The sequence below is a fragment of the Ursus arctos genome, unplaced genomic scaffold (assembly GCF_023065955.2).
Source record: "Ursus arctos isolate Adak ecotype North America unplaced genomic scaffold, UrsArc2.0 scaffold_21, whole genome shotgun sequence".
NCBI lineage: Eukaryota > Metazoa > Chordata > Mammalia > Carnivora > Ursidae > Ursus > Ursus arctos.
Genome location: NW_026622886.1, coordinates 31371865 through 31386190, shown reverse-complemented (window position 1 = coordinate 31386190; position 14326 = coordinate 31371865). Strand labels below are relative to the sequence as shown.

Sequence of the window (14326 nt, the reverse complement as noted above, 5' to 3'; positions counted from 1 at the left end):
GTTTGAGTATAACAGAGTAAGTGGTATGACCAAGAATTAAAATCAGGTTTACTCTCTTAATGAAAATACTATATTGTCTCTATTTCAATAAATTAAGCCTCTATCTTCACCTGGAATACACCCAGATTTAACTTCAGCTTTGTTAAATAAAGGATACAAAGATATTTTAGACTATGAACAATCACATAGATACTGAGAGAAACACTGCTTATTAGCTTACACCATGTTATATAATAGGGTAGGTACTTCTGGTAATTTAGATAGAGAGGAAGAGATAAATTTGCATCACTTCATCATTCTTCACGTCAGTATATCTGCCTCAAAAAGCAGAGGACAAAAGTTTTGCATCTGCATTTCCCAACTACTTCAAAATATTTTGCCTCTCTCTGCCAAATGCCTTTTTATCATAACCTTGCAAATTAATAGAGTTTATATTTCATTTTTTTCATCAATAAAATGGGGAGATGTTTGTACTGCTTGGAAACTCCTTTTAAAGTGATATCATAATAAAAATGCATTTAAAAAGTCAAAACTGGAGGCACCTGGCTGGCTCAGAGGAGCATGAAACTCTTGATCTCAGGGTCATGAGTTTGAGCCCCACACTGGGTGTAGAGATTAAATAAATAAATAAATAAATGTGTGTTTTTGTGTTTTTTTCAATTTTAAAGTAAAAAACAAACTCTGGGAAGATGACAAAGTAGCTTATGATTTCAAAATGTCTTCAAATTAACCTAAGATTAGATTATATCAAGATCATCCCAAATTACATTTAAAGAATTCCGCAGAGTAGTTTGTTTTATACTTAGGCATTCTAACACCATCAACTCCCAATTTTCTTTGCCACAAAACCCCCAAATAACAGCTAATTTGAAATTGAGCTTAATTTTGCTTGTATAATTATACAGAAGTACAGATGTTTCTGGCAATTCACAATACTACATACATACTACATTTAAATATTTGACTTTGTATAAACTTGCTATTCAATTCTTTATTTGCTATGTAATTCTAACACAAATATCAGCCTAGACCAGAACTGTCCCCTCACTTAAACTTACTAATTCTAGCTTTATTACGAGCAAAGAGGTAATTATTTTTCCTAGCTATTTTTACAATAGGTACTGCTTAAACTTGGTTAATCCATCAGACAGCAAATATTCACTGATCAAGAACTACGAACCATACATACTGTTTATAAGTCAAGAAGTATTTTGATAAAAGGAAAGTCAATGGTTGAATCCACTGAAAATATTAAATGGAGTTGATGTAACCAAAAGGAGAATGGAAAAATTATTAAAAGCTACTTAAAAACTATTGTTAAAATAACAACTGACATCCTGGTATTTTTAAATATTCATTTGTAAAATTAAAAAATTAAAAAATAAATTTTTAGGGGCGCCTGGCTGGCTTAGTCAGTAGAGCACGTAACTCTTGATCGCAGAGTTCACAATCAATCAATAGTAACTGCTAAGAAAATAAATTTTTAATTTTTTTTTTTAGATTTTTTATTTTATTTATTTCATAGAGAGAGAGACAGCCAGCAAGAGAGGGAACACAAGCAGGGGGAATGGGAGAGGAAGAAGCAGGCTCCCCACAGGGTAGGGAGTCCGATGCAGGGCTCGATCCCAGGACCCCGGGATCACACCGAGCCAAAGGCAGACGCTTAACGACTGAGCCACCTAGGCGCCGCTAAGATAATTTTTTAAAATTAAATTTAAATAAATACTCACTTGTAGCAGGTAGGAACCGCCTGGATCTAATAAGCTGACAGCTTCATTCTGCATGGTGTTCTGTTGTGTAATTGCATCTTCACGTTTCCGCTCTTTCTGCCCTGCTTCGTCGTCTTCATATTCATCTAAACACTAGAGGAAAAAATAATTTCCGTTTTATTTCCACATAATACTAACAGATTGTATGTGAAGATACACTTGGATAGCATTAAAGTATCTGGTGCATTCTGAAACTAATTTATATGATAAAGGTGTTAAACCCCAACCTCCACATTCACCCCCCTGACAACTTCTATCTTTTCTTCTAGACTCTAAATAGCAGTGACAAAGCTTGCTTAAACACAAGGTTTACTCATTCTTTTACATTCATTCAACAAGTAAACGAATGGTGTCTACCTTAAACAAGGCACTTTTCAGAGGGTAACAAATGATATACCCAAGACATGGAATTTACAGTCTCGCGGGAAGTTAAGATGATATACAGAGATATAAATATAGATGCAGATAACTCAATGATAAAGGCCATTTTCCAGCTTAGTACTACCTATGAGTATATACCAGAAGAGTATTTTCACCTGCGGAGTAAGTCTTCTATAAAAACTCTGCGGAAGAGTTTATAATTTAAAGGATGGGTAAAATTTAGAACTGCAGATATAGAAAAAAGAGAATTTCAGATGGTGGGAAGAGCATATGGAAAGGTTGTTACTAAAAAGCTGAATCAACACCTGCACTATCTACCTCCAGATTCCCCATGGGAAAAATGTCATCAACAGAAACAAAATTCTGTTCATTACACTCATTGTGGAATGGATTATCTGTTACTTGCAAATGAACACATTCCTTTTTTTTTTTTAAGATTTTATTTATTTGAGAGAGAGAATGAGAGAGTGGCTAGAGTGGCTGATGGAGAGAGAGAAGCAGGCTCCCCGCTGAGCAGGGAGCCCTAAGTGAGAGTCGATCCCAAGGACCTGGGATCATGACTTGAGCCGAAGGCAGACACTTAACTGACGGAAACACCCAGGCACCCCTGCAACTGAGCACATTCCTAACCAATATCACCCTAAAAGATTCTGTGAGAGACAAAAAATAATGTTTCCGCAGGCAGTCTGTAAACAAGAAGGCATAACCAAAGAAACAGGACTCACAAATTATAAAAAGAGAAAAAAAGGCCACTGTGCAAACCAAGAAGGGACACTGGAGTATCTGGAACAGGAGGGACACAGGAGATGAGCAGCACATTCAAAGACACAAGGTCCACGATGGGGGATATGGAAGAAAGCACCTCTCTGAAATGGAGTCTTAAAAATTAGGATGATATGGAAAGGAAGTGAGGGGAAAGAATGAGAGGGGTGAGATTCCAGAGAATGCTCCTACCCTCCCTGTAATGGAACTGACAGTATATACAGGTGTCATCTGGCCCTTGTCAGGTCACCCAGTAAGAACTGGGACTTGAGTAACCGGTACAAGAAAAATGATGACACTGAGGCTACCTGACTCCGACCCAAGAGACTAAGTGTGTTCTGCCATAATCCATGAATCGACAGACAGCAGCCTAACATGGTTAGCTTGCAAGTAGGGTGAAATCTCAAACCCTTTACAGTTCTTGACAGAGGTAAAGATTAGAGAGGCAAATGCTCTGATCACAAAGAACATAAATAGCCTGAGAAGTGTGGACTTTTCACTACATAACACTGAAAGAGGTTATGGTGCTACAATTCCCTGGAATATAAGTAAAACATGATCAAAACTGATTTGGCGGGGGTTGGGGGGGCTGGGTGGCTTAGATGGTTAAGCGTCTGCCTTCGGCTCAGGTTATCATCTCTAGGTCCTGGGATGGAGCCCCATGTTGGGCTCCTGGCTCAGCAGGAAGTCTGTTTCTCTCTCTCCCTTTGCCTTTCCCCCTGCTTGTGCTCTGTCTCTCTCACTCAAATGAAGAAATAAAATCTTAAAAAAAAAAAAAAAAAACTGGTTTTGGGAACAGAACTTATATACAGCAGTTCAGAGTGGAAATAAACAGGGACCAAAAGTAGAGAGTAGACAACAAAGTAGACAATTTGATCCTATGAAAAATATCCTAGGTAGAAAACAGAATCAATAAAAGAAATCTAGTAAAGGGTACCGAAGTTTAGGAAACTAGTTCTGATTAGAAAAAGAATCTCTCTTACGACTTTTTAAAAACCTTTCTCAGACCAATAGATGGTATCATGTTTAATGGCAAAATATCAACAAAATTTAAAAGCAAAATCAGACTTAAGACATTGATATCCATTCCACTATCAACACAATTGTTAACATCACTCTGGAGGTGCTGATAAAACCAGGTAAGAAAAATAAAAGATTTCAGCAATAGAAAGAGGGCAAAATTCCATCACTTCAGATGATACAATTTTGTTGAGATAACATAAAAATATTTTAGAATTATTACAGTTCATTACAATGGTTTTTATAGAAGTATGCAAAAATTGCTTCCCAAAGTAACATCAACAACCAGTTAGATCATATAATTTTAACAGTAACTATAAAAATAAACCAAAAAACTTTATGGAAAAAACTACACAACTTTACTGAGAAACATAAATTAAAACCTATCCTTAAATGGAGAAAAAACTAATATTGTGAAGATGTCAATAATCTATAAGTCAATTTATAAACTGAATAAAAAATTCCCATCAAAATCTTAAGGGAATTTATTTGAAAGTATGGGTGATCATCTAGGTAAATGAATACATAAGCCATCCTGAAAACCTACTTTTTAAAAAAGTTATGACACATTCACTCTAACATTAAAATGTATAAAACCACAATAATAAAAACTGTAATTGAGGTCCTAGAATAGAAAAGAGAATAAAGTAAAGGAATTCTTCAATACACATTACTGAGATAACAGGTCAATCGTTTAATGCACAGTGGGGGCTGTGTAAGATCTGGAAAAAATAGAGTGGTCTCATCTCTAGCCTTCTACTCCATGAAAGGAATCATCTCATGCTCCAGTACCTGGACTGCAAAAATCCCTGACCATAGGATCGAATGTCAGTAGCACAATGCTAGAACTCTTAAATCCTAAAGTAGTGTAGATAGAAAGTAAAAGTTGAAGCAGATAGCCATGAACTCCCTGAGTGCAGGAATATTATTTTATTTATCTTTGTTTTCATTTTCTGAGATTCCAGTCCCTCAACACTAACCTCCTTTCCTTCCACTACCTCAATAAATGTAGACTCCCTTACCAGCACATTAAAAAGAAGAAGAAAAAAAAATTCAGTAAATGCTTGATAAATGAATGAAGGAGCAACCAAGATGAGACAAATAAGGGAGATGGACTGTAGCGCCCCAAGTTAAAATGGAATATTCTTTTCCATGGTAACACTGTTACCCAGTGACCTGGGAACCTATTCATCATACATACTACCTCTGTGGAGAATGTGTGCATCTTACATTCCAGGCAGCTTTTAGAATAGGGATTACTTGATGAATCACAACTTCCCTCCAAAGTTCTTCTAGCAACCAGTACAATTCTTTTAGCAACAAGCATCCTACAAATTCTTTAAACTATCTTATGTAACTGGGATAAATACACCTGGAGGAAACTTTGGTAGAAATAGTAAGAAGAAAGAATGAAAGCAAAAAAGAACTGAGTTACTGGACGAAGGTGGGTTAAGACATTTTCCACTTCTATTTCTTGCAAAGATTAATAATTCTCACAACCCTGAGATCAAGAGTCACATGCTCTAGACTGAGCCAGCCAAGCAGCCCAACAGTAATTTTTAAATAAGTACCAGCAAAAGAGAACCAAAAAGAACCCAAACATGTTTTAAAGTTTCTTTCTACTAATCATAAGCTTTTTACCTGAGAGAGAAAAAGATGAGGTGAAAATAGATGCTGAACGTGGAACTCAATGCCCTCTCTCTCTTCTCAGCTCTCGTTTCATGTTTAGATAAACGTAATCATGTCAAAATTACTCTCTCCTTTTACATAGATTAGAGAGAAAGAACTGCATTAGAACTGGAGTAACAATTATTTAAAATTGAAATCAAAAAGTCAAATTTTATGAAATGACATTTTTTAAACAGAAATGAGAATAAGTATCACTGATTGTCACCAAGCTCTTTGCTATTCCCAAAACTGCATTTTGGAGCACTAATATTTTGGCAAATAAAACTTCTGAACAAAACAAAGGTATGATTTTCATTCCTAATAACAAATTACTAACATTAAGATGCTATAATATGTTCTAAAAAATTATTCAGATTATTGCTACTCTGACAAAGTAACCAAGTAAAAAGGAAATCAGGATATTTTTTAAGTCCTATTAGTTGGTATCAAAAAATGCAATTCCCAGGAACAGAATCGGAAATTCAGAAATAGACCCAGATACACAGACAAAACTGAGTTCACAATAAAAGTGGAAACACACACCAGTGAGAAAAGAGGAACTTTTTAATACGTGATTTGGGGATAACTGGATAGCCATATTTAAAAAGATGAAATTAGATTTATTCCACATACCAGGATAAATTTCAGTGCATCATTAAAAATGAGCAAAAATTGGACACCACACCAAAGAAAATACAGGTACTGCAAATAAACACATGAAAAGTGGCTCAATATAATTAGTTATTAGGGAAATGTGAAATAAAACCTTAACAGGCTATTGCTACACACCTACCAGAATGATTAAAATTAAAGACTGATAATATCAAGTGTTAATGAGGATTTCAAACAACTGAATATCTGCTATATTGCTGGTAAAAACTCAAACTAGAAAACAGTTTTGGGGAGCGCCTGGGTGGCACAGCGGTTAAGCGTCTGCCTTCGGCTCAGGGCGTGATCCCGGCGTTATGGGATCAAGCCCCACATCAGGCTCCTCCGCTATGAGCCTGCTTCTTCCTCTCCCACTCCCCCTGCTTGTGTTCCCTCTCTTGCTGGCTGTCTCTATCTCTGTCGAATACATAAATAAAATCTTAAAAAAAAAAAAAAAAAAGAAAACAGTTTTGGCAGTTTCTTATAAACTATACACTTACCATATGATCCAGCAATTCTACTCCTAGTTATTACCAAAAGAAATGAAAACATGTTCACTCAAAACTTGTACCAAAGAAAAACCAAAAACTTTTTTGATAATACCCAATAGTTCAGAAGTCTACCAACTAATAAAACAGATAAACAGTAGTACAGTCATGTAGTGGAATACTAACTCAGTAACAAAATGAATGAAATCTCAAAAGCATTACGCGAAGTGAAAGACACCAGAAAACAAAGACTATATACTGTATGACTGTATTTATATAAAATTCGAGAGAAAGCAAAATCATAGTGACAGAAAGCAGATGAGCGGTTGCCAGGAGTTGGGTGTGAGAAGACAGAGCTGACTAGAAAGGGGCAAAAGGCATGATGGAAATGTTCTATAACCTGATTCCCATGATGGTTTACCCAGACGTGTACATTTGTCAAAATTCATCAAAGTGTATCCTTAAAACAGTAGCATATTATTGTATATAAATGACAAATGAATAAGTATGACTTATAAAAATATAGTAATGGGGGTACTAAACAAATGGCATGGTAAAAAAAAAAAAAAAAAAAGACTGAACCTAAATCTGATTAAGCTTCTAGATCCAACTACTAATTACAAAAAATAGAGAGGACATAAAAACATATTAGATAACCACCATGGCTACGCAATCATGAAAATCCAAATTGTAGGAAACTCTAAGCAGGAGTCAGAAAACTGAAAAAACAAGGAGGAAATATTTTAGTCTTCTGGGCTACATAAAATCTGTTGCCCCCCCCCCCCCTTAACAATCCTTTAAAAATACAAAAACCATTTCCAGCTCTCTGTCATACAGAAACAAGCCTCTACTAAGGCTTAAAAGACAACCAGTTTCTACAACTAAAAAACTGCAAGAAGGAGAGGAGAGAGAGAGAGGAGACCCATAAATTTGAAACTCAAAGGACACGTGAACCAATCCCAAACATATGGACCTCCTCTGCATTCTTATTAAAGGAAACTATTTTTAAAATTATCATTCAAGAGACAGTTTGAACAATGCATATACGGTAAAAGCCTCAGGACTTTCATGAGATTAATGATCCATTTTTAACTCTTTTAGGTGTAGTGATAGTTTTCTTTTGTTAAAAAAAAAGATTTCTTGTCTTTAGATATATACTGAAATACCTAAGATATTGATGACATACACTGAAATAATATGTTGTCTGAGATTTGCTTCAAAATAACACAAGAAATGAAATGGGTAGTGTGTGTGGTAGTATAGATAAAACTACCCAGAAGTTGATAACTTCTGAAGCTCAAGGATGGGTACATTCATTATACCATTTTCCTTACTTTTGTTATATGATTAAAAGTCCCATAATAAGGTTTTTAAAAAAGCAATAAAATTTAACTGATCATTTACTAAATAACTAAAACTAGATAAATATTTTATTCTAAGTAGCGTAACACTTCTGCTTCTAGAGAACAAAATGGAGTATTATTCACAAACTGTTTCCCAAGAAATGGGAAATGTTTGTAATTTCACGTAGAGTGAAAAAAAGATATGAATGAATGACAGAAAGAAAAATACACATTATCTTTACACTGATCATTTTTTTCTTTATGGTTATCTGTAAGGCATATGTTTGACTAGAAAATTATAAGAACTCATATTTTTTTTAAAGATTTTATTTATTTATTTCACAGAGAGAGACAGCCAGTGAGAGAGGGAACACAAGCAGGGGGAGCAGGAGAGGAAGAATAAGCATTCATCTACCCTGTAGTTCTATGTATGTATATTTTTATTTTTTACTTTTTAATTTTAAAGGGACTTTCTGAAGGAATTCTATCAGGTCTCATTTCCACATCTACTTCAGTCACTAACAGCAGACTATGCTTCCCCAGGTCTCATCCATCACTATATAGACTCTCATTTCCATTTTACTCTGTACATTCCATAACCTGATTCAATTCTATAACCTGATTCAATCCTGTATCCCTCTCCTCTCCCTTCCAAATCATTCCACTGTATCCTCTGAATTCCTATAGATTAATATTTTGCTCTCAACTGCAGAATGAAATCTTGCTGGCTCCCTGAAAAAGCCCTTTCCCCTATAGCTGTCTCAACTGAAAGCTATTTGTGTTTTAATTTCTCTAGTGTCTTCTCTACCACTCCAGAGCAAGTCTGTCCTTTGGCCACAAAGCTCTAGCCCAGTGATTCTCAGTCAATACCACTCCCTACAAGGCATGGAATTTTGTGAAGGCATTTTTGGTCATATTGATGACTAAAGGATGCTACTTTTATGGATCAGAAGCATGGAATGAATACCTTGCAAATTGAAAAATTAGTCCCTCTAAGAAAGAACTGACCCACATCCCGTTCAACCGAAGAATGTAATACTGAACAGTCATGCAGGTGAAAAATCTATTTATAATTATCTGAGCCTAAACATATTTTACCTCTAAAAAACAGTGGCTTTGGGGGGGGGTGGGGTTGCAGCATTTAAAAATATAGAGAGATCTTTCCAGGAAGACAACTATACCCTGTAAATGATATTTTGTTAGTAATCTTATGAAAAAATTTGCTTGACATTTCAGAAAATGTCACTAACAGGAAAACTATTCATGGTATTTGAGTCATTAATAAAGCATACTTTTATCAGTCCAAAACAAAGTTTGAAAGCCACTGCACGTTTTTATAGCTCTAAGACTTTGCTTGAGGCAACAGACTGCACCATCATAATAGCAGCATTCCCACAGTATATCATACTTATAACAAAACATGGCATATATAATACATAGTCAATGTTTGCTGAACTAAATACTGCTGAAAAGACAAGACTAGTCTGAACCAGGTTACAAAGGACACTGAGACTAAGGAGAAGTTGGGGGTTAAAGTCCCAAACACAAGGTAACCAGCCAATCATCACTTAATTTCTTGAACAAATGAGAGACATACTAGTTTTGAAAGACTAACCATAGAGTGTTATATATGTGAAATAGGCAAATAAACTTGACTTAGAAATCTTAAGGCTGTAGTTTCCCACTACTACTAAAATTTTTATTACTATACCTCAAAGGTTTTTTTGGGTTTTTTGTTTGTTTGTTTGTTTGTTTTCAGTTCAAACTCATTTCCCTTTTATTAAAGTCCAAGTTACCATTACATTGTTTGGTATTCAATAAAGGAAAACTTGTCAAAATAAGGTAAAACATTATCATCAGTATTTCCAGGTGGTTGTTTACACTAAAGTAGCATAATGCATAAATCCTTGAGAAGCCCCTCCATGGAGTTTATATGCTGTCAAGGCCCAATTCCTCTGGAGTGGAGCTTCTCAGTTCATTTAAAGTTGATTTAAGTTCCTGAATGACTTAGGGGTAGGTTTCCTTATGAGGTCCTGCTTTGTCCTTAACAACCTCTAGGATGCAAACTGCACTAGCAAGATCATTTAACCACCTGCATGCCAGCAAAGCAGCATCATTGATTTTGGGTTTGGGAACCATATCATAGCTAACAAGCATGTTCATCCCTTTACACAATTTCCAGGCATCAATATCTGGCTTGTTGAAGTATGTCACCCAGTGACATCAAACTCCTCATCTGCTTCCTGTGACCCAAAGGGTACTAGCAAACTGAATGGACATTGGCAGTGGGGCTGGGGGGCTGGGGCCAGGTACAGGAGGCCTCAAGGGCTGGTAAGGGCCATTACAGCTGCTGCTACAGTACAACAGCAGAGAGAAAGCCAAACCTAATGGTGAAGGCAGCGTGTACTCTTAAGTCAAGGTTTTTAACGTATCAAAAAAATGTAGTAAGCTCGTAGAATGAAATAACTAAAAAGGATCCATTTTATGATAGCTTTTCCTTATCAATTTTATAAAGCAGAATTCCATAAAATTCAGGAGTTCAGAAAAAGCAATCAGCATACCATTTGCTAACTTTATGTTTTTAAAAAAAGATGTATTTATACGAGAGAGGGAGTGCACATGTGAGAGCTAGCAGGAGGGAGAGTGGGGGATGGGACAGAGAGAGAGGGAGGAGCAGACTTCCCCGCTGAGCACAGAGCCCCACAGGAGCTTGATTTCAAGACTCTGAGATCATGACCTGAGCTGAAATCAAGAGTCAGATGCTTAACCAACTGAGCCACCCAGGCGCCCACATTTGCCAACTTTAAACACAATTTTATTAAGGTATTTTTAAATGCTTCTAATATATGGAAAACAGCATACTCCATAGAATTTTTTACTTACGTTAGTTAAGAATTCTTGGACAGTAGGGATATACCTAAGCATAACAGATAATCACCATTCACAACTATTATTTATTTAAAACTATGCATATAAAACAAAATACAATTTAAAAACTTTTTGATTAAAGCACATTAAGGAGGGCACATATTGCATGGTGCACTGGGTGTTATACGCAAATAATGAATTATGGAACATTACATCAAAAACTGGGGATGTACTGTATGGTGACTAATATAACAAAATAAAAATTATTTTAAAAAACACATTAGAAATTGTTAAAATTAATTTTTGTTAAATATAAATGCTTAAGCCAAGTTTTGAGACTTCGATATTTTGACAGAATAAATTGTATGATATACTATCTAGTTCTTGGAGGAGTTCAGCTAGATACTGCTTCACATTCCTTTCTTTTTTCACATCTGTTCTCTTTCATAAGCGATGAATCTTACAAAGAATGAAACAATTCATTCATCTCCACACAATATTGAATAGTTCATAAAATCCATTAAAAAATGCTACTTCGTTTAATTTTCAGAATCCCCCAAATTTTAATATTCTCTTCTATCTAAATGCTGAAGTCTATATAACATACACATATCTAATCTTAAAGAATCCACACAAATTCCTGAAGTGCTCTGGTGTTTCAATAAATTTTTGCAATGTATAAACACTTCTCTATAAAGCTCTAGCACTAGGAAACAGGGCAACATTTTCTTCATATGAATTAGAATAAGGACAAAAATTACAAAGAACTCAAATGAAATGCAAATTTCAAACAGCCAAGTAAATTTAACTGTATCTATGCATAATAAATCATACAGATGTGGCTCTAAAACCATTCTGATTGTCCTCTGCATTTAAAAGATAATCAAGTAAGCAATCCTAGCAAAGCTTTTAGGGAAAAGAAAGAAAAGCTATATAGCTCCAAGAGAATGAAAAAAGTTTCTGTTTAGGATCACACAATTACAAACCATGAATGTGGATAAGTGGCTGTGCCTCCCAAAATGAAAGTTACTATATTCATGAAAGGCATTAGGAAAGCTGAGATTTTCTTCAGTAAGACCATGCCAATCCTATCAGTACTGCTTATGCTTTATCTGCCTCCCTCTCTGGTAATACCCTTTTTACATCCTCCATTATCTTTTATCTAGCATACACCAGTCCGTCATCACTCAACCTCTGCCTAGCTTTTCCTTACCTTCCTTCCCCTGTTCCTAAGCCAAGAGGTTTATTTTGAATGGTTAAACAAAAGGAACTTTCCAACATAACAAAAGAAAACTGAAATAAGACCAAATTAGTATCTCTACATGGAAAGAACTGAACAAAATGAACAAATGACCCCTCTTTTCCTCTCATCAGGTGGCTGAAAAAGCCATGCATATCTGTATCACAATGATTAAAAACTACTAATACTGTTAGTACTACTATTACTACTACTACTACTACTACTACTACTACTACTACTACTACTACACACAGCCCTAAGCCAGAAAGTATGGGAACTAAATGGAGTAAATTAAAATATAGGAAATGTCCAAAACTAATTATTAAACAATAATTCAATAACTGAATTAGTTATGCTTTCTAATAACTTTGTGACATCTAACAGAAGCACTCTGATTTCATGGATTTAAAAACTGAATTTACAATAAAAGTTAGCATTTTCAATAAAAAAGAAATCTTATTTGTAAAGAATCTCAAAATATAACCCTTAAAAACAGGAAATAAAATCAGAATTTCATTCTTACACAGTTTTAAAGCACCTTTCTCACCATTAAGATCTACACCAATACCATGTGATACAACTCAGCCATGGTCAGACCCAACCACACAATCTTGTGCTGGGATCCTCAGGTCTAAGCAAGTGTTAAATTCTCCAAATAGCAATATTCATGATTAGACAGGTAGCACTCTCATTTTCAGCCATTTCAACTAATATTAGTAATAATAATATTTTAAAAATAATTTTAAAACTGTAGTTGGGTACTTTTATTTAAACAGAAATGACATTTTCCTAATTACAAAATTAATGTACATTACCAAAACACTTTTCAAATAAAAAAAAGAGGAGCACCTGGGTGGCTCAGTTGGAAAAGCATCAAACTCTTGATTTCAGCTCAGGTCATGATCTCAGGGTCCTGAGATCGAGCCCTGGGTTGGGTTCTGTACTCAGTGCGGAGTCTGCTTCTCTCCCTTCCTCTCCCGCACCCCCCCCCACTCACTCACTCTCTCTCTCTCTCTCTCAAATAAATAAATAAATAAATCTTTTTAAAAAATAGATAACTGTTATCACTTTGGTACAAATCCTTCCTTCTACTAGAACGTTTTTCTTAAATTCAGGAAATTATAGGCATCCTGTTGAGACCTACTTGTATCATCTCTTTGTTTTCAACAAAAATTTTAGTAGCTGCATGGTATGATATCACATTATGAATACATCATGATTTGTTTAATCATATCTGGTTGTGGGTCATACAAGCTAAATAGTCTTTCATATAAATTCTAGTATACATCTCTAATTTTCATGGCTCTTTAAGCATGCTGACAAATCTTCTACCAAGAAGGATACCTCATCCTTACTATTTTTTTTAACTCTCTCCAAACATATTAGGTAAATAATGGTCTGACTGAATCCTAGTTAGCAGAATGAACTTGTATGATCTTTACTGACTTTATATATTTCTTTATGTATCTTTCCTTTCTTCACTATGTCCTCTCTCAATTTTTATATTCGTTTCTTCATTTCCCTAGTATTTCTCAAGCTCTTAATACAATAAGATGGTAACTTCTATCATATAGCCAATTTTTTCCTAGCTCACCTTTTAATTCTGTTTAAGTTTTCCTTTTGAAGTTTTGTGGTTGAAGTTTGTGGTTTTATGTTAAGAAAATGTTTTCCCATTTTGAGATCTAATAAACACATACACTTTCTAATTTTTACTATCTCATTATTAATGTTTTAACTCATCTCATATTTAGACAGGTAGCAACAGGCTAAAAACAAATTGTGTTTCTTTTTTTTTTATAATAAGCAATTGTTCTAGCCATATACCTGGAATAATCTAGAACTGCAAAACTGGTAGTGGGTTGAATGAGTGAGTAATGGCTCCTGGAGTTTAGCAACCCCCTTCAAGTTTCATACTCAGGGGCTCTGAGAAACCCATCTCCTCACCTTGGATACAAAATGCTACCTTTATTATACATTTTTATATATGGGTATATCTTTAGCTTTCTATTATGTTCCACTGATCTATCTATATTAGTACTCAAATCATATTACTTTTATCATTGTAAGTTAATAGTATCTAGTAATATCTAGCAGTTCAATTACCATTCATTTGTAAAACTCTCTTGACCATTCCCTGTC

At 35.0% G+C, this 14326-nt stretch overlaps 1 protein-coding gene across 2 annotated transcripts in view; it reads right to left on the bottom strand.

The window, feature by feature from the left end:
* PAWR (pro-apoptotic WT1 regulator) overlaps nt 1-14326 on the bottom strand; it is a 122579-nt gene that overhangs the window by 43799 nt on the left and 64454 nt on the right. For both annotated transcript variants that reach the window (XM_044384568.3, XM_026499972.4), the window contains exon 2: nt 1731-1862. In XM_044384568.3, coding sequence (XP_044240503.1) covers nt 1731-1862 — 132 coding nt within the window. The remainder of the gene's footprint in view (nt 1-1730; nt 1863-14326) is intronic.